The sequence below is a fragment of the Chiloscyllium plagiosum genome, unplaced genomic scaffold (genome assembly GCF_037043375.1).
Source record: "Chiloscyllium plagiosum isolate Xiang-an unplaced genomic scaffold, Cpla_swu_hap1 HiC_scaffold_45, whole genome shotgun sequence".
Taxonomy (NCBI): domain Eukaryota; kingdom Metazoa; phylum Chordata; class Chondrichthyes; order Orectolobiformes; family Hemiscylliidae; genus Chiloscyllium; species Chiloscyllium plagiosum.
The window spans coordinates 1,673,507-1,693,732 of NW_028270183.1; the positions used below are offsets into that span (position 1 = coordinate 1,673,507).

Sequence of the window (20,226 nt, forward strand, 5' to 3'; positions counted from 1 at the left end):
GAACAGGGACACGGTGTGAACAGGGGCACAGTGTGAACAGGGACAAGGTGTGAACAGGGACACGGTGTGAACAGGGACACGGTGTGAGCAGTGACACGGAGTGAACAGGGACACAGTGTGAACAGGGACAAGGTGTGAACAGATACACGGTGTGAACAGGGACACGGTGTGAACAGGGACACGGTGTGAGCAGGGACACGGAGCGAACAGGGACACAGTGTGAACAGGGACAAGGTGTGAACAGGGACACGGTGTGAACAGGGGCACAGTGTGAACAGGGACAAGGTGTGAACAGGGACACGGTGTGAACAGGGACACGGTGTGAGCAGTGACACAGTGTGAACAGGGACAAGGTGTGAACAGATACACGGTGTGAACAGGGACAAGGTGTGAACAGGGACACGGTGTGAACAGGGACACGGTGTGAGCAGGGACATTGCGTGAGCAGAGACACGGTGTGAACAGGGACACGGTGTGAACAGGGACACAGTGTGAACAGGGACACGGTGTGAACAGGGACACGGTGTGAGCAGGGACACGGTGTGAGCAGGGACACGGTGTTAACAGGGACACGGTGTGAACAGGGACACGGTGTGAGCAGGGACACGGTGTGAGCAGGGACACGGTGTTAACAGGGACACGGTGTGAACAAGGACACGGTGTGAGCAGGGACACGGTGTGAACAAGGACACAGTGTGAACAGGGACACGGTGTGAACAGGGACACGGTGTGAGCAGGGACACGGTGTTAACAGGGACACGGTGTGAACAGGGACATGGTGTGAGCAGGGACACGGTGTGAACAGGAACAGAGTGTGAACAGGGACATGGTGTGAGCATGGACATGGTGTGAACAGGGACATGGTGTTAGCAGGGACACGGTGTGAACAGGGATATGGTGTGAACAGGGACACGGTGTGAGCAGGGACATGGTGTGAGCAGGGACATGGTGTGAGCAGGGACACGGTGTGAACAGGGACACGGTGTGGACAGGGACATGGTGTGAGCAGGAACAGAGTGTGAACAGGGTCACGGTGTGAACAGGAACAGAGTGTGAACAGGGTCACGGTGTGAGCAGGGACACGGTGTGAATAGGGACACGGTGTGAACAGGGACACGGTGTGTGCAGGGACACGGTGTGAACAGGGACACGGTGTGAACAGGAACAGAGTGTGAACAGGGTCACGGTGTGAACAGGGACACGGTGTGAACAGGGACACGGTGTGAACAGGGACACGGTGTGTGCAGGCACACGGTGTGAACAGGGACACGGTGTGAACAGGGACACGGTGTGAACAGGGACACAGTGTGAGCAGGGACACGGTGTGAACAGGGACAAGGTGTGAACAGGGACAAGGTGTGAACAGGGACAAGGTGTGAACAGGGACACAGTGTGAGTAGGGACACGGTGTGAGCAGGGACACGGTGTGAGCAGGGACACGGTGTGAACAGGGACACAGTGTGAGCAGGGACACGGTGTGAACAGGGACACGGTGTGAGCAGGGACACAGTGTGAACAGGGACAAGGTGTGAACATGGACAAGGTGTGAACAGGGACACAGTGTGAGCAGGGACACGGTGTGAACAGGGACACGGTGTGAACAGGGACACGGTGTGAGCAGGGACACGGTGTGAACAGGGACACGGTGTGAACAGGACATGGTGTGAACAGGGACACAGTGTGAGCAGGGACACGGTGTGTGCAGGGACACGGTGTGAACAGGGACCCAGTGTGAGCAGGGACACGGTGTGAACAGGGACACAGTGTGAACAGGGACAAGGTGTGAACAGGGAGACAGTGTGAACAGGGACACGGTGTGAACAGGGACACAGTGTGAACAGGGACACGGTGTGAACAGGGACACGGTGTGAACAGGGACACGGTGTGAGCAGGGACACGGTGTGAACAGGGACACGGTGTGAACAGGGACACAGTGTGAACAGGGACAAGGTGTGAACAGGGACAAGGTGTGAACAGGGACACAGTGTGAGCAGGGACACGGTGTGAACAGGGACACGGTGTGTGCAGGGACACGGTGTGAACAGGGACCCAGTGTGAGCAGGGACACGGTGTGAACAGGGACACAGTGTGAACAGGGACACGGTGTGAACAGGGACACGGTGTGAGCAGGGACACGGTGTGAACAGGGACACGGTGTGAACAGGGAGATGGTGTGAGCAGGGACACGGTGTGAGCAGGGACACGGTGTGAACAGGGACACGGTGTGAACAGGGACACGGTGTGAACAGGGACACGGTGTGAGCAGGGACACGGTGTGAACAGGGACACGGTGTGAGCAGGGACACGGTGTGAACAGGGACACTGTGTGAACAGGGACACGGTGTGAACAGGGACACGGTGTGAGCAGGGACACGGTGTGAACAGGGACACGGTGTGTGCAGGGACACGGTGTGAACAGGGACACAGTGTGAACAGGGACACGGTGTGAACAGGGACACAGTGTGAACAGGGACACGGTGTGAACAGGGACACGGTGTGAGCAGGGACACGGTGTGAACAGGGACACGGTGTGAACAGGGAGATGGTGTGAGCAGGGACACGGTGTGAGCAGGGTCACGGTGTGAACAGGGACACGGTGTGAACAGGGACAAGGTGTGAGCAAGGACAAGGTGTGAGCAGGGACACGGTGTGAACAGGGACAAGGTGTGAGCAGGGACAAGGTGTGAGCAGGGACACGGTGTGAACAGGGACACGGTGTGAGCAGGGACACGGTGTGAACAGGGACACGGTGTGAGCAGGGACATGGTGTGAACAGGGACACTGTGTGAACAGGGACACGGTGTGAACAGGGACGCGGTGTGAACAGGGACACGGTGTGAACAGGGACACTGTGTGAACAGGGACACGGTGTGAGCAGGGACACGGTGTGAGCAGGGACACGGTGTGAACAGGGACACTGTGTGAACAGGGACACAGTGTGAACAGGGACACGGTGTGAGCAAGGACACAGTGTGAGCAGGGACACGGTGTGAACAGGGACACGGTGTGAACAGGGACACGGTGTGAGCAGGGACACGGTGTGAACAGGGAGATGGTGTGAGCAGGGACACGGTGTGAGCAGGGACACGGTGTGAACAGGGACACGGTGTGAACAGGGACACGGTGTGGGCAGGGACAAGGTGTGAACAGGGACACGGTGTGAACAGGGACACGGTGTGAGCAGGGACACGGTGTGAACAGGGACACGGTGTGAGCAGGGACACGGTGTGAACAGGGACACGGTGTGAACAGGGACACGGTGTGAACAAGGACACGGTGTGAGCAGGGACACGGTGTGAACAGGGACACGGTGTGAACAAGGACACGGTGTGAGCAGGGACACGGTGTGAGCAGGGACACTGTGTGAACAGGGACACGGTGTGAACAAGGACACGGTGTGAGCAGGGACACGGTGTGAGCAGGGACACGGTGTGAACAGGGACACAGTGTGAGCAGGGACACGGTGTGAACAGGGACACGGTGTGAACAGGGACACGGTGTGAACAAGGACACGGTGTGAGCAGGGACACGGTGTGAGCAGGGACACGGTGTGAACAGGGACACGGTGTGAACAGGGACACGGTGTGAGCTGAGACACGGTGTGAGCAGGGACACGGTGTGAACAGGGACACGGTGTGAACAGGGACACGGTGTGAGCAGGGACACGGTGTGAACAGGGACACGGTGTGAGCTGAGACACGGTGTGAGCAGGGACACGGTGTGAACAGGGACACGGTGTGAGCTGAGACACGGTGTGAGCAGGGACACGGTGTGAGCAGGGACACGGTGTGAGCAGGGACACGGTGTGAACAGGGACACGGTGTGAGCTGAGACACGGTGTGAGCAGGGACACGGTGTGAGCAGGGACACGATGTGAACAGGGACACGGTGTGAACAGGGACACTGTGTGAACAGGGACACGGTGTGAGCAGGGACACGGTGTGAACAGGGACACGGTGTGAACAGGGACACAGTGTGAACAGGGACACGGTGTGAACAGGGACACGGTGTGAACAGGGACACGGTGTGAGCAGGGACACGGTGTGAACAGGGACACGGTGTGAACAGGGACACGGTGTGAGCATCTGAAAGGAAAAGGGCCACAGACACATGGAAACACCACCATCTTTAATTCCCCTTCAAGCCACTGATTTGGAAATATATCCCTGTTCCTTCAGTGTCACTGGGTCAGAATCCTGGAATTCCCACCCACAGCACGTAGACTGCAGTGGTTGAAGAAGGCAGCTCACCCCCACCTTTTCAAGGGGCAACTAGGGACGGACAATAAATGCTGGGCCCGGACAACGACACCGTTATCTCCTGAATGAACATAGAAAGAGAAAGAGGCTGTTTTGTTATCTGAGCCTGCTGCATCATTTCATAATATTGTGGCTGATCTGATTGATGCCTCACGTCTGATTTTCTACTGAACTCCCCTCTCACCTTTGACTTTCTCATCAATTAAAAGGCATAAAATATCTAATTTGCTATTACTCTTGCTTGGGGTATGAGCACCACCTCAGGCCAGAATTTATCCCTGCTGTGCAGAAATAATCTCTCTGCGTACAATATACATCCCCATTCAGAGTTTTGACCTTGAGAAGGTGGTGGTGAGCTGCCTTCTTGGATTGCTGCTGCCCATGTGGAACCCACAATGCTGTCAGTGAAAGTGTGCCAGCATTTTGCCTTCACACATTGCCAAAGCCCTAAGATTTAGATTTCCCTCATAATCAGTCTTCCCTCTGCCTGTCTCTTCTCTTTGAAAACATTCCTTAAAAGGTATGGTTTTGACCAAACTTTCCTCTTTGCAGTCTTAATATCTCTACATGGTGCTTGGTTTCAAATTTGCTGGATAATTTTCCTGTGAGGCACTTGCAAGCGTTTTACCACATCAAGGGTGCTATATAAATGCAAGTTATTTAAAGATACTATTTTGCGAGAAAGAAGAGTTCAACTTTTAGTTACATTTCTCATGATCACTATCCATTGACTTTCTTTCAATGTGGTAAACTGCTGCTTTGTGGATGACTACCGCAGGAGACCAAAGAGAAGGAAAGTCCAGTTGATGGTGTTGGCTGTGTAAGAAATATTTGTCAGCATTGTTGACATCTGATGCCTACAGATCCAGGACGAAACTTTTTTTCTGAACTCTGTGACAAGTGCAACTGGCTATTACATTTAGTGTGAGGTGGAGTCGTGTAGAGACATTGACCAGATCTGGGCAGTAGTTCCACATCCTGAAGAACTTTCATGAATTGTCAATCTTTCATGGCCATCTTTCTGGTGCTGACCAAAAACCTGTCGGTTATATAATTCAGTTTCGCACCTTACCATGGTAGGTTTTGAATCCATGACTTGTGAGTTGCTAATAAGCAAGCTATAGATGTTTCTGTTATTTATTTGGTATTTGGGGAAAATCAGATTGTCATCGGTAGTCTGAATGAGGGGTTCACAGAATGCTCAACACATTCAGGAGCTGACTGTGAAATGTGACAATTCATTCATGAGTCGAGAGCGGGTGGTGCTGGAAAAGCACAGCAGGTCATGCAGCATCCAAGGAGCAGGAGAATTGGCGCTTCAGGCAAAAGCCCTTCATCAGGATGCTGCCTGACCTGCTGTGCTTTTCCAGCACCACAGTCAGCTCTGCAATGTGTTGCTCTGACAGACTATTTTGAGCATTCTGTGAACTCCTCATCTGATTTTCTACTGAACACCCCTCTCACCTTGGCCTTTCTCATTGATTAAAAGGCATAAAGTACCTAATTTGCTATTACTCTTGCTTGGGCTATGAGTACCACCTCAGGCCAGAATTTATCCCAGCTGAGCAGAAGTAAGCTCTGTAAGTACAATACACATCCCCGTTCAGAGTTTTGATCTTGAGAAGGTGGTGTTTATGTGAGGAGTAAATTCTGAAAATCCTGACAAGTGAAAGGATTAAAGACACAATTTCTCAGTGAGCTCCAGGTTCAGTCAACATTGCACCTCTTTTCCAAGACAGTGCCTTGTTATTGAGGGGGTGTGCGGCACATTGTCACAAACTGCTCCTCCCTGCTTCCCTCAGAATTCCACTCATTAAACAGAAGAACCCAGAGCAGGGGTAGGCCATCTGGCCTGTTGACCCAGCTCTGCCATTCAGTAAGATCGTGGCTGGTCTTTTTATGGCCTCAGCTCCATTTACCCGCCCTCTCACCATAACCCTTAATTCCTTTACTGTTCAAAAATCTATCTTTGCCTTAAAAACACTCAACAAGGTAGCCTCAGCTGCTTCATTGGGCAAGGAATTCCACAGATTCACAACCCTATGGGCGAAGAAGTTTCTCCCCAACTCAGTCCTAAATCTGCTTCCTGTTATTTTGAAGCTGTGCTCCCTGGTTCTAGTTTCACCTGCCAGTGGAAACATCCTCTCTACTTCTATCTATTCCCTGTATAATTTTATATGTTTCTATAAGATTCCCCCTCGCTCTTCTAAATTCCAATAGGTACTGACTCGGTCTACTCAACTTCTACTCATAAAGCAACTCTCCCAACTCTGGAACCAACCGAGTGAACCTCCCCTGCACCCCCTCCGGTGCCAGTCCATCCTTTCTCAAGTAAGGAGACCAAAAATGCACACAGTACTCCAGGTGTGGTCTCACCAGCACCCTGTACAGCTGCAACATAATCTGCCTGTTTTTCACCTCCATCCCTTTAGCAATGAAGGACAATATTCTATTTGCCTTCTTAATTACCTGCTGCACCTGCAAACCAACTTTTTGTGATTTATGCACAAGGACACCCAGGTCCCTCTGCACAGCAGCATGCTGCAGTTTTTCTTACCATTTAAATAATAGTCTGTTTTGCTGTTACTCCTCCCAAAATGGATGACCTCACACTTACCAACATTGTAGCCCATCTGCCAGACCCTTGCCCACTCACTAAACCAACCTATATTCCTCTGCAGGCTTTCAGTGTCCACTGCACACTTTGATCACTCATTTTAGAGTAATCTGCGAACTTTGACACACTGCACTTGGTCCCCAACTCTAAATTATGCGTGTAAATTGTAAACAATTGTGGCCCTAACACTAGCATGGCAAGAGGATTTGCTGACTGGCAGAAGGCAGAGTGGAGATAAAGGCGTCTAGTGGAGTTCAGTTGGAAACATAACTATTCACATTATACATTATTGATCTGAACAAAGGAAGTGAGGACAGTGTAATGAAGTTTGCAGACAACACAAGGATGGGTAGAAGGACAGGTAGTTCCTCCAGGTTGAGAAGGAGGGCAGGCTGCAGAAAGATAGGCTGAGAGAGTGGGCAAAGCAGTGATAGATGGAATATAATGTGGGAAGGTATGAGGTTTTGCACTTTAGTCAGAAGAATAGCAGTGCAGAGTATTTCCTAAATGGGGAAAGTTTTCAGAGTCTGAAGAGCAAAGGGAATCGAGAATCTTGGTTCAGGATTCACTTACAGTTAACATGCAGACTCAGCTGAGAGTTTTGAAAGGGCTTGTAAACAGGAGTAGGGATGTATTGCTAAGGCTGTATAAGTCTGTGGTCATATTGGTCTTGGAATATTGTGAGCAGTTTCAAATCCCAGTATCTAAGGAAGGATATGCTGGACTTGGAGAGGGGTATCTTGTTGAAACTTATAGAATACTGAGAAGCCTGGATAGAGTGAATATGGAAAGATGTTTCCACCAGTAGGAGATACTGGTAGCCGAGGACACAGCTTCAGAGTGAAGGGATGGCCCTTCGAACTGAGATGAGGAGGAATTTCTTCTGCCAGAGGGTGTGGAACTCAGAGGGCTGCAGAGCACTGTGGAGGCCAAGTCATTAAGTGTCTCTAGAGTCATAGAGTCATAGAGATGTACAGCGTGGAAACAGACCCTTCGGTCCAACTGTCCATGCTGACCAGATATTCCAATTCAATCTAGTCCCACCTGCCAGCACCCGGCCCATATCCGTCCAAACCCTTCCTAATCATAAATCCATCCAAATGCCTCTTAAATGTTGCAATTGTACCAGCCTCCTCCACATCCTCTGGCAGCACATTCCATACACGTACCACCCTCTGCGTGAAAAAATTGCCCCTTAGGTCTCTTTTATATCTTTCCCCTCTCACCCTAAACCTATGCCCTCTAGTTCTGGATTCCCCGACCCCAGGGAAAAGACTTTGTCTATTTATCCTATCCATGCCCCTCATAATTTTGTAAACCTCTATAAGGTCACCCCTCAGCCTCCGACACTCCAGGGAAAACAGCCCCAGCCTGTTCAGCCTCTCGCTTTAGCTCAGATCCTCCAACCCTGGCAACATTCTTGTAAATCTTTTCTGAACCCTTTCAAGTTTCACAACATCTTTCCAATAAGAAGGAGATCAGAATTGCATGCAATATTCCAACAGTGGCCTAACCAATGTCCTGTACAGCCACAACATGACCTCCCAACTCCTGTACTCAATACTCTGACCAATAAAGGAAAGCATACCAAACGCCGCCTTCACTATCCTATCTACCTGCAACTCCACTTTCAAGGAGCTATGAACCTGCACTCCAAGGTCTCTTTGTTCAGCAACACTCCCAGGACCTTGTCATTAAGTGTATAAGTCCTGCTAAGATTTGCTTTCCCAAAATGCAGCACCTCACATTTATCTGAGTGAAATTCCATTGCCACTTCTCAGCCCATTGGCCCATCTGGTCCAGATCCTGTTGTAATCTGAGGTAACCCTCCTCGCTGTCCACTACACCTCCAATTTTGGTGTCATCTGCAAACTTACTAACTATACCTCTTATGCTCGCATCCGAATCATTTATGTAAATGACAAAAAGTAGAGGGCCCAGCACCGATCCTTGTGGCACTCCACTGGTCACAGGCCTCCAGTCTGAAAAACAACCCTCCACCACCAACCTCTGTCTTCTACCTTTGAGCCAGTTCTGTATCCAAATGGCTAGTTCTCCCTGTATTCCATGAGATCTAACCTTGCTCATCAGTCTCTAAGACAGAGTTAGATAGGCGGTTGATTAGTCAGGGGATCGAAGGTTACAGGTAGGAGGCAGGAGGATGGGGTTGAGAAACAGATCACCCATGATCAAATGGCAGAGCAGTCCCGATGGGCTGAATGACCGAAAGCTGCTCCTATATCTTACAATCTTATGGTCTATTAGCTCAGGATCGCAATCACTGTCAGGTTTGAGCCAAACCAGTTCAAAACAAGGGTTCCACCTATTGCCGGAACCTGAAATTGAAAGAAAGGCTTCGATTTACATGGTTTCGTGTCCTCAGAACACTATTAAGCACATCGCAGCCCATGAAATGCTTTTGAGTGTAGTCCTTATTGTAATGTGGGAAACATGACAGCCGATTTATGGGGATCAAGGACCAGGCAGCAATGTAATGGTTCATATGTGATCGTTCCATGGCAGCCATCATCTCGTCAGACTATGGTTTTCAACTTATGAATGGACTCTGTGGTACTCATCACCTGGGTGGGGATGAGGTGGGGGGCAGTGTCTGAGGAGCCCCACTCTGACAAAGGAGGGCAGTGGCCTGGGAAGTTGCGTGATTTACTGGCCTGTGTCTTTTCAGGGCATTCATCTTGGCCAGCTGAGGTTTCAAATTACTTTCACATCAGCTCCTGGGATTACCGCAATCAATGGCTGTTTTGGAAACACAAGCAGATCATCCAAACTCTTATTGAATGACAGAGCAGGCTCAAGGGAAATATAGTAACTGGAATAGGCCAATCAGCCCATCGGTCTGCCCTGCCATTCAATGTGATCATGGCTGACCAAACACTTCAATACCTTTTACTACCTCTCCAATCCTATAACCCATTTACCACTGGTAATCAGAAATCTATTAATTTCTAGCTAAAAATTACTCAAAGACTGAGCCTCCATAGCCCTCTGTGGTAAAAAATTCTAAAGTTTCACAACCCTCTGAGTGAATAAATTCTCATTTCAATCCTAAATGAGATCCCTTATTATTAGTTTGTGACTACTGGCTCAAGGTGCCTAACCAGAAGAAACCCCTTACCTGTACCTACCCTGTCTATCTATTTCAGTATTTTCAAAGTTACAATGAGATCACCTCTCATTCGTCAAAACTTTAAAGTATACAGACCCACTTTGCCCAGTCTGTCTTCATAGGCCATAGCGGGAACAGTCCGGTGAACTGTCATTGCACTCCCTCTGTGACGATAACGTCCTTTCTCAATTGAGGAGGCCGAACTGCACACAACATTCCAGGTGCAGTCAAACTAAGCTCATATACAATTGAAGCAAGACTTCACCACTCCTGAAATTAAATTCTCTTGCAATAAAGGCTATTATTCCATTAACTTTCTTCTTAGCTTGCTGCACCTGTCTGTTAGCCTTCAGTGACTTATCGCGGTGGCTCAGTGTTTAGCACTGCTGCCTCACAGCGCTAGGAACCTAGCTTCCATTCCAGCCTTGGGCGACTGTCTTGTGTAGAGTTTGCATATTCTCCCAGTGTCTGCGTGGGTTTCCTCCGGGTGCTCCGGTTTCCTCCCACAGTCCAAAGATGTGCAGGTTAGGTGAGTTGGCTGTACTAAATTGCCCGTAGTGTTCGGGGATTTGTAAGTTAGGGGCATTAGTCAGGAACAAATGCAGAGTGATAGGGTGGCACACTCCTTGGAGGGTCAGTGTGGATCTGTTGGGCCAAATGGTTTGTTTCCACACTGTAGGGATTCTATATCGAGGTCACTTTGTACATTTACAACTTATTGGACTTTGCAACTTATTAACCATTTAAGAAACAGTCAGCATGGCTTTGTGAGTGAGAGAGAGTCAGAAGGGGAATTAAAGAGAGTCAGAGAGGGGGGGGGGGTTAAAGAGAGAGTCAGAGAGAGGGGGGATTAAAGAGAGAGTCAAAGAGAAGGGAATTTAAGGAGAGAGTCAGAGAGGGGAACTTAAAGAGACAGTCAGAGATGGGAGATTAAAGAGAGTCAGAGAGAGGGGAGATTAAAGAGAGAGTCAGAGAGAAGGGAATTTAAAGAGAGAGTCAGAGAGAGGGGGGAGATTAAAGACAGAGTCATTGAGAGGGGCGATTAAAGAGAGTCATGGAGAGGGGTGAATTAAAGAAAGAGTCAGAGAGAGGGGAAATTAAAGAGAGAGTCAGAGAGAGGGGCGATTAAAGGGAGAGTCAAAGAGAGGGGGAATTAAAGAGAGTCAGAGAGAAGAGAGATTAAAGAGAGAGTGCAGGTGAGGGGATATTTAAGAGAGAGTCAGAGAGAGGGGAGATTAAATAGAGAGTCAAAGAGAGGGGGAATTAAAGAGAGAGCCAGAGAGAGGGGAAATTAAAGAGAATTAGAGGAGAGATTAATGAGAGAATCAGAGAGAGTGGAGAATAAAAGAGAGTCAGAGAGAGGGGAATTTAAAGAGAGAGTCAGAGAGAGGGGAATTTAAAAAGAGAGTCAGACAGAAGGGGTAAATTAAAGAGAGAATCAGAGAGAGGGGAAATTAAAGAGAGTCAGAGAGAGGGGAATTTAAAGAGAGAGTCAGAGAGAGGGGAAATTAAGGAGAGAGTCGAAATTAAAGAGAGAGTCAGAGAGAGGGGAATTTAAGGAAAGAGTCAGAGAGAGGGGGTAAATTAAAGAGAGAATCAGAGAGAGGGGAAATTAAAGAGAGTCAGAGAGAGGGGAATTTAAAGAGAGAGTCAGAGAGAGGGGAAATTAAAGAGAGTCAGAGAGAGGGGTGATGAAAGAGAGAGTCAAAGAGTAGTGGAATTAAAGAGAGTCAGAGAGAGGGGAGATTAAAGTGAGAGTCAGAGAGAGGCGTGATTTAAAAGGGAGTCAGAGAGAGGGGAAATTAAAGAGAGAGTCAAAGAGTGGTGGAATTAAAGGGAGTCGGAGAGAGGGAAGATTAAAGAGAGAGTCTGAGAGAGGGGTGATTAAAGAGAGTCGGAGGAGAGGGGAAATTAAAGAGACAGTCAGAGAGAGGGGGGAAGTAAAGAGATAGTCAGAGAGAGGGGGGAAGTAAAGAGAGAGTCAGAGAGAGGGGGGAAGTAAAGAGAGAGTCAGAGAGAGGGGGGAAGTAAAGAGAGAGTCAGAGAGAGGGAAAGTTAAAGAGAGAGTCAGAGAGAGGGAAAGTTAAAGAGAGAGTCAGAGAGAGGGAAAGTTAAAGAGAGAGTCAGAGAGAGGAGAAATTAAAGAGAGAGTCAGAGAGAGGGGTGATGAAAGAGAGTCAAAGAGACAGGAGATTAAAGAGAGAGTCAAAGCGTGGTGGAATTAAAGAGAGTCAGAGAGAGGGGAGATTAAAAAGAGAGTCAGAGAGAGGTGCAATTAAAGAGAATCAGAGAGAGGCGCGATTAAAAAGAGAGTCAGAGAGACGGGAAATTAAAGAGAGAGTCAAAGAGTGGTGGAATTAAAGGGAGTCAGAGAGAGGGAAGATTAAAGAGAGAGTCAGAGAGAGGGGCAATTAAAGAGAGAGTCTGAGAGAGGGGTGATTAAAGAGAGTCGGAGAGAGTTGAAATTAAAGAGAGTCAGAGAGAGGGGAGATTAAAAAAAGAGTCAGAGAGAGGGGAAATTAAAGAGACAGTCAGAGAGAGGGGGGAAGTAAAGAGAGAGTCAGAGAGAGGGAAAGTTAAAGAGAGAGTCAGAGAGAGGGGAAATTAAAGAGACAGTCAGAGAGAGGGGGGAAGTAAAGAGATAGTCAGAGAGAGGGAAAGTTAAAGAGAGAGTCAGAGAGAGGGAAAGTTAAAGAGAGAGTCAGAGAAAGGGAAAGTTAAAGAGAGAGTCAGAGAGAGGGAAAGTTAAAGAGAGAGTCAGAGAGAGGAGAAATTAAAGAGAGAGTCAGAGAGAGGGAAAGTTAAAGAGAGAGTCAGAGAGAGGGAAAGTTAAAGAGAGAGTCAGAGAGAGGGAAAGTTAAAGAGAGAGTCAGAGAGAGGGAAAGTTAAAGAGGGAGTCAGAGAGAGGGAAAGTTAAAGAGAGAGTCAGAGAGAGGGAAAGTTAAAGAGAGAGTCAGAGAGAGGGAAAGTTAAAGAGAGAGTCAGAGAGTGGTGGAATTAAAGAGAGTCAGAGAGCGGGGAGATTAAAGAGAGAGTCAGAGAGAGGCACGATTAAAGAGAGTCAGAGAGGGGCGATTAAAGAGAGAGTCAGAGAGAGGGGAAATTAACGAGAGAGTCAAAAAGAGGGGAAATTAAAGAGAGTCAGAGAGAGGGGGGAGATTAAAGAGAGTCAGAGATAGGGGAATTTAAGGAGAGAGTCAGAGAGAGGGGAAATTAAAGAGAGTGAGAGAGAGGGGAGATTAAAGACAGAGACAGAGAGAGGTGCGATTAAAGAGAGTCAGAGAGACGGGAGTTTAAAGAGAGAGTCAAAGAGTGGTGGAATTAAAGTGAGTCAGACAGAGGGGAGATTAAAGAGAGAGTCAGAGAGAGGGGCGATTAAAGAGAGTTAGAGAGAGAGGGGAAGTAAAGAGATAATCAGAAAGGGGGGGGGAAGTAAAAGAGAGTCAGAGAGAGGGGGGAAATTAAAGGGACAGTCAGAGAGAGGAAATTAAAGAGAGAGTCAGAGAGAGGGAAAATTAAAGAGAGTGAGAGAGAAGGGCGATTAAAGACAGAGACAGAGAGAGGGGAAATTAAAGAGAGTCAGAGAGAGGGGGGAAATTAAAGAGAGAGGCAGAGAGAGGGGAGATTAAAGGGAGAGTCAGAGACAGAGGGGAAATTAAAGAGAGTGAGAGCGAGGGCAATTCAAAGAGAGTCAGAGAGAGGGGATTTTAAGGAGAGAGTCGGAGAGAGGGGAAATTAAAGAGAGAGTCGGAGAGAGGGGAGATTAAAGGGAGAGTCAGAGAGAGGGGAATTTAAAGAGAGTCAGAGAGAGGGCAAATTAAAGAGAGAGCCAAAGAGTGGTGGAATTAAAGAGAGTCAGAGAGAGGGGAGATTAAAGAGAGAGTCAGAGAGAGGGGCGATGAAAGAGAGAGACAGAGAGAGAGGAAGTTTAAGAGAGAGTCAGAGAGGGGGGAAAATAAAGAAAGAGTCAGAGAGAGGGTGAATTAAAGAGAGAGGGGAAATTAAAGAGAGTCAGAGAGAGAGGGGAAGTAAAGAGATAGTCAGAGAGAGGGGAAATAAAAGAGAGAGTCAGAGAGAGGGGAAATTAAAGAGAGTCAGAGAGAGGGGAGATTAAAAAGAGAGTCAGAGAGAGGGGAAATTAAAGAGAGAGTCAGAGAGAGAGGGAATTAAGGGCGAGAGTCAGAGAGTGGGGGGAAATTAAAGAGAGAGTCAGAGAGAGGAGGGAAATTAAAGAGAGTCAGAGAGAGGGGGGAAATTAAAGAGAGAATCAGAGAGAGGGGGAAAATTAAAGAGAGTCAGAGAGAGAGGGGAATTAAAGAGTAAGAGAGAGGAGGGAATTTAAAGAGAGTCAGAGAGAAGGGAATTTAAGGAGATGCAGAGAGAGGGGGAATTAAAAACAGAGTCAGAGGGAGAGGGGAAATTAAAGAGAGTCAGAGAGAGGGGGAAATTAAACTGAGAGTCAGAGAGAGGGGAGATTAAAGAGAGAGTCAGAGAGAGGGGCGATGAAAAAGAGAGAGACAGAGAGAGAGGAAGTTTAAGAGAGAGTCAGAGAGGGGGGAAAATAAAGAGAGAGTCAGAGAGAGGGTGAATTAAAGAGAGAGGGGAAATTAAAGAGAGTCAGAGAGAGAGGGGAAGTAAAGAGATAGTCAGAGAGAGGGGAAATAAAAGAGAGAGTCAGAGAGAGGGGAAATTAAAGAGAGAGTCAGAGAGAGGGGAAATTAAAGAGAGTCGGAGAGAGGGGCGATTAAAGACAGTCAGATAGAAGGGAAATTAAAAAAGGTCAGAGAGGGGGGAATTTAAGGAGAGAGTCAGAGAGGGAGGGAATTAAAGAGAGAGTCAGAGAGGAGGAGATTGAAGGGAGAGTCAGAGAGAGAGGGGAATTTAAAGAGTGTCAGAGAGAGGGAAAATTAAAGAGAGAGTCAAAGAGTGGTGGAATTAAAGACAGTCAGAGAGAGGGGAGATTAAAGAGAGAGTCAGAGAGAGGGGCGATTAAAGAGAGTCAGAGAGAGAGGGGAATTAAAGAGAGTCAGAGAGAGAAGGGAAATAAAGAGATAGTCAGAGAGAGGGGAGATTAAAGAGAGAGTCAGAGAGAGGGGAAATTAAAGAGAGTCAGAGAGAGGGGAAATTAAAGAAAGTCAGCAAGTGGGGAAATTAAAGAGAGGGTCAGAGAGAGGGGGAATTAAAGACAGAGTCAGAGGGAGAGGGGAAATTAAAGAGAGTCAGGGAGAAGGGGGAAATTAAAGAGAGTTTCAGAGAAAGAGGGAATTAAAGAGAGTCAGAGAGGGGGGAAATTAAAGTGAGTCAGAGAGAGGAGAGTTTAAAGAGAGAGTCAGAGAGAGAGGGAATTAAAGAGAGAGTCAGCGAGAGGGGGGAAATTAAAGGGAGAGTCAGAGGGGGATTTAAAGAGAGAGTCAGAGAGAGAGGGGAAATTAAAGAGCGAGTCAGAGAGGGGAGGAATTAAAGAGAGTCAGAGAGGGGAGGAATTAAAGAGAGAGGGGGAATTAAAGAGAAACAGAGAGAGGGGGAATTAAAGAGAGAGTCAAAGAGAGGGGAAATTAAAGAGAGTCAGAGAGGGGGGGAAATTAAAGAGAGAGTCAGAGAGAGAATGAATTAAAGAGAGAGGGGAAATTTAAGAAATTCAGCAAGTGGGGAAATTAAAGAGAGAGTCTGAAAGAGGGGCAATTAAAGAGAGTCAGAGAAAGGGGAGATTAAAGAGAGAGTCAGAGAGAGGGGAAATTAAAGAGAGTCAGAGAGAGAAGGGAAATAAAGAGATAGTCAGAGAGAGGGGAATTTAAGGAGAGAGTCAAAGAGTGGTGGAATTAAAGACAGTCAGAGAGAGGGGAGATTAAAGAGAGAGTCAGAGAGAGGGGCGATTAAAGAGAGTCAAAGAGAGGGGGAATTAAAGAAAGTAAGCAAGTGGGGAGATTAAAGACAGAGTCAGAGGGAGAGGGGAAATTAAAGAGAGTCAGGGAGAGGGGAGATTAAAGGGAGTGTCAGAGAGAGGGGGAATTAAAGAGAGAGTCAAAGAGAGGGGGCGATTAAAGAGAGTCGGAGAGACGGGAGATTAAAGAGAGAGTCAGAGAGAGGGGAGATTAAAGAGAGAGACAGAGAGAGAGGAAGTTGAAGAGAGAGTCACAGAGAGGGGAAATTAAAGAGAGTCAGAGAGAGAGGGAAAGTAAAGAGATAGTCAGAGAGAGAGGGGAATTTAAAGAATGTCAGAGAGAGGGGAATTTAAGGAGGGAGTCAGATAGAGGGGGGAAATTAAAGAGAGAATCAGAGAGAGGGGAGATTAAAGAGAGTCAGAGAGAGGGGAGATTAAAGAGAGAGTCAGAGAGAGGGGGAAATTAAAGAGAGTCAGAGAGAGGGGGAAATTAAAGAGAGTCGGAGAGAGAGGGGAAATTAAAGAGAGTCAGAGAGAGGGGGAAATTAAAGAGAGTCGGAGAGAGAAGGGAAATTAAAGAGAGTCAGAGAGAGGGGGAAATTGAAGAGAGAGTCAGAGAGAGGGGCGATTAAAGAGAATCAAAGAAAGGGCGAATTAAAGAGTGAGCCAGAGAGAGGGGGAAAATTAAAGAGAGAGCCGGAAACAAGGGAAATTAAAGAGAGTCGGAGAGAGAGGGAATTAAAGAGAGAGTCAGAGAGAGGGGAAATTAAAGAGAGAGTCAGAGAGAGGGGAGATTAATGAGAGAGTCATAGAGAGGGGAAATGAAAGACAGAGTCAGCGAGAAGGGGGAAATTAAAGAAAGTGTCAGAGAGAGGGGAATTTAAGGAGAGAGTCAGAGAGAGGGGCGATTAAAGAGAGTCGGAGAGAGGGGATAATAAAGAGAGAATCAGAAAGGGGAAGTTAAGGAGAGAGTCAGAGAGAGGGGATATTAAAGAGAGAGTCAGAATTGGTGGTGGGGTGGGGGTGGTTTCGATATCAGATAAAGAGAGAGATAGTTAACAAATGAAGGATAGTGAAAAATTGATAGACAGGTAGATGATCGTCAACAAGAGGAAGTGAAATATAGATAGAGGGACTGTAACAGATTAATGTGCATCAGGGAATTTTCTGGAAGTTCCCCTTTAATTAAATACTCTGCTATTCTGACCCTCCCCCCTCTGGTTGTAATTTTAGAGGGATTTATAATAGAGAAAATCTGGGTTATTGGAGTTCAGCAGTGGCTGGTTGTGCTGGTGGCCCCAGTTTAGTGCTGCTGCACACCTCACTCCTTCTCCCCTCCTCCTCCCCCCCTTTTACATCATTGACTGCAGTGAGGATACAGGAGCAGCTTGCAGACACTGTCTGTGCAAGGCTGCCATACGGGGAGACTGTAAACAGCGTGTATTCCAGCCATCTGACAGAGAGAGGAGAAAAACGGCCAGCAATCAGTGAAAGGACCTGAGGGCTGGATGTGTTGATCAATAAGGTTGAGGCACAGTGACTCCTGTGTCATTTACAGAGCTGCAGACTGTGGTACCCAGGGCGAGAGAGAGACAGAGGGAGGAGAAGCTCCATTTTACGATGTTGTTTCTCTGGATTTGATGTGACAAGCTTTATGCTTCACTTTCCTGATGAGTGCTGGAGAATTTATAGGTTATCAGTTTTATGCTTGAAGATGTTGGAAGCAACAAAGTCTGATACTTTCTGTCTCCACGAAACTGCAGTGTACTGTGGGTAGTCGGAGTCTGCACTGCAGTGAAGACATCTTGTCACTGGCAGCTGCTGGCTTTGGCCTATTCGAACAGGAGCCTGGCCTGGCCTGCTTATGCTCTATCAAAGCCAGGCGTCATCAGAGAAGGGTAAATGGAATAGAATTAACAGCTTGTGTAACAATACAGAGCCCGTGTCATGAGAAACACCTTGGAAAACATGCTGGGGATATTTCCATCAGATGAAGTCACACCAGGCTCCAAGAAGATGCCGAGTGTACTGGATGAAATCTGAAAGCTCGGAACCTTCTCTCTCCCTCGGGTGGATTAGTGAGGGCTGGAAAAGCTGTGAACTGGCCCTGGATTAGTGACTGGAGCTCCCCAGCAGTTCAGGTATTTACCTGAGACTGCCCGACAGGCAGATCTATAAATTCCACAAGACTGCCAGAATCTGACAAGATGCCACTGGTTGACTTTTTTTGTGAGACATGCTCTAAACCCTGGCTGATCGCCTGGTGGGATCAGGTAGGACTCCACTGCTCTACTTATTCCATTTTCCATTTATTTGCAATTTCAATGATTGCTGGGCGCGTGAAGCAATTTATGGCATAGGGTTGATGATAAAATTTCAGACTTTGCTGTCATTTGGTGGTTCAGATTTGACCCCCTTCTGTCAGATATTTCAAACCCATCACAGGTTTGCCTGGTTGGTCTGATCTTGTGACAGGGCTGCAGTTTAATCCCACTGCCTCCTCAGCCAACCAGGATTGATAACGTTTTGCTTTTAATTGTAAGGTTTCTGTGAATACACTGTGCTGCTTTAATTCTGTAACTGTTAAGAGTTTGCAACACCTTCCTAGACTTATTCCTGTGTTAAAGCTGCTGAGGCTTGGAGCAAGGGAAATTAAGCACAACCTTCACAGTGCTGTCTCAGCTCTCAGTAATTTCCACTGACTGACACAAGCGCACACATACCCCTACCTGATAAACACACAAAAACGCACACACACACACACTCACCCCTACCTGATACACACACACACCTACCTGATATACACACACACATCTACCTGATACACACACACAGACACCCCTACCTGATACATACAGCCACCCCTACCTGATACACAGACACACACACACACCTACCTGATACACACACACACACACCCCTACCTGATACACACACACAAACACACACACACCCCTGCCTGATACACACACACCCCTACCTGATATACACACACACCCCTACCTGATACACACACACACACACCCCTACCTGATACACACACACAAACACAACACACCCCTGCCTGATACACACACACACACCCCTGCCTGATACACACACACACACCCCTACCTGATATACACACACCCCTATCTGATACACATACACCCCTACCTGCTGCACACACACACCTCTACCTGATACACACACACCCCTACCTGATACACACACACACCTCTCCCTGATATATACACACACACCCCTCCCTGATATACACGCACACCCCTCCCTGACATACATACACACCCCTACCTGATACACACACACAACACCCCTACTTGATACACACACACACAACACCCCTACCTGATACACACACACACCCCTCCCTGATATACACACACACACCCCTCCCTGATATACACACACACACCCCTACCTGATATACACACACACACGCACACACACCTACCTGATACACACATCCTTACCTGATACACACACAACACCCCTACCTGATATACACACACACACAAAACACCCCTACCTGACACGCACACACACACACCCACCTGATACACACTCACACCTACCTGATACACCCACACCCACCCCTACCTGATACACACATACCCCTACCTGATACCCACACACACGCACCCCTACTGATACACATACACCCCTACCTGATAACCACACACACCCCTGCCTGATACACACGCACACCTACCTGATACACCCACACCCACCCCTACCTGATACACACACACCCTACCTGATAATCCCACACACACACACCCCTACCTGATACACACACACCCTACCTGATAATCCCACACACACACACACACCCCTACCTGATACACACACACCCCTACCTGATAATCCCACACACACACACACCCCTACCTGATACACACACCCCTACCTGATACACACACACCCCTACCTGATAATCACACACACACACTCACCCCTACCTGATACACACACCCCTACCTGATACACACACACCCCTACCTGATAATCACACACACCCCTACCTGATAATCACACACACACACTCACCCCTACCTGATACACACACCCCATCTGATAGCCACACACACCCCTATCTGATATACACACACACCCCTACCTGATAACCACACACAGACACACCCCTACCTGATACACACACACCCCTACCTGATACACACACACCCCTACCTGATACACACACACCCCTACCTGATACACACACACCCCTACCTGATACACACACACCCCTACCTGATAACCACACACAGACACACCCCTACCTGATACACACACACCCCTACCTGATACACACACACCCCTACCGGATGCGCACACACAC

At 48.0% G+C, this 20,226-nt stretch overlaps 1 protein-coding gene across 5 annotated transcripts in view; it reads left to right on the top strand.

The window, feature by feature from the left end:
- Positions 1–20,226, top strand: part of pde4a (phosphodiesterase 4A, cAMP-specific) — a 734,216-nt gene that overhangs the window by 586,369 nt on the left and 127,621 nt on the right. Inside the window, exon 1 of one of the 5 annotated variants that reach the window (XM_087983118.1) lies at positions 16,922–18,157. The exons of the other annotated variants lie outside the window; for them this stretch is intronic. Coding sequence (XP_087839244.1) covers positions 18,092–18,157 — 66 coding nt within the window. The 5' untranslated portion in view covers positions 16,922–18,091. Of the gene's footprint in view, positions 1–16,921; positions 18,158–20,226 lie in introns of those variants that run through there. 5 annotated transcript variants of the gene reach the window in all.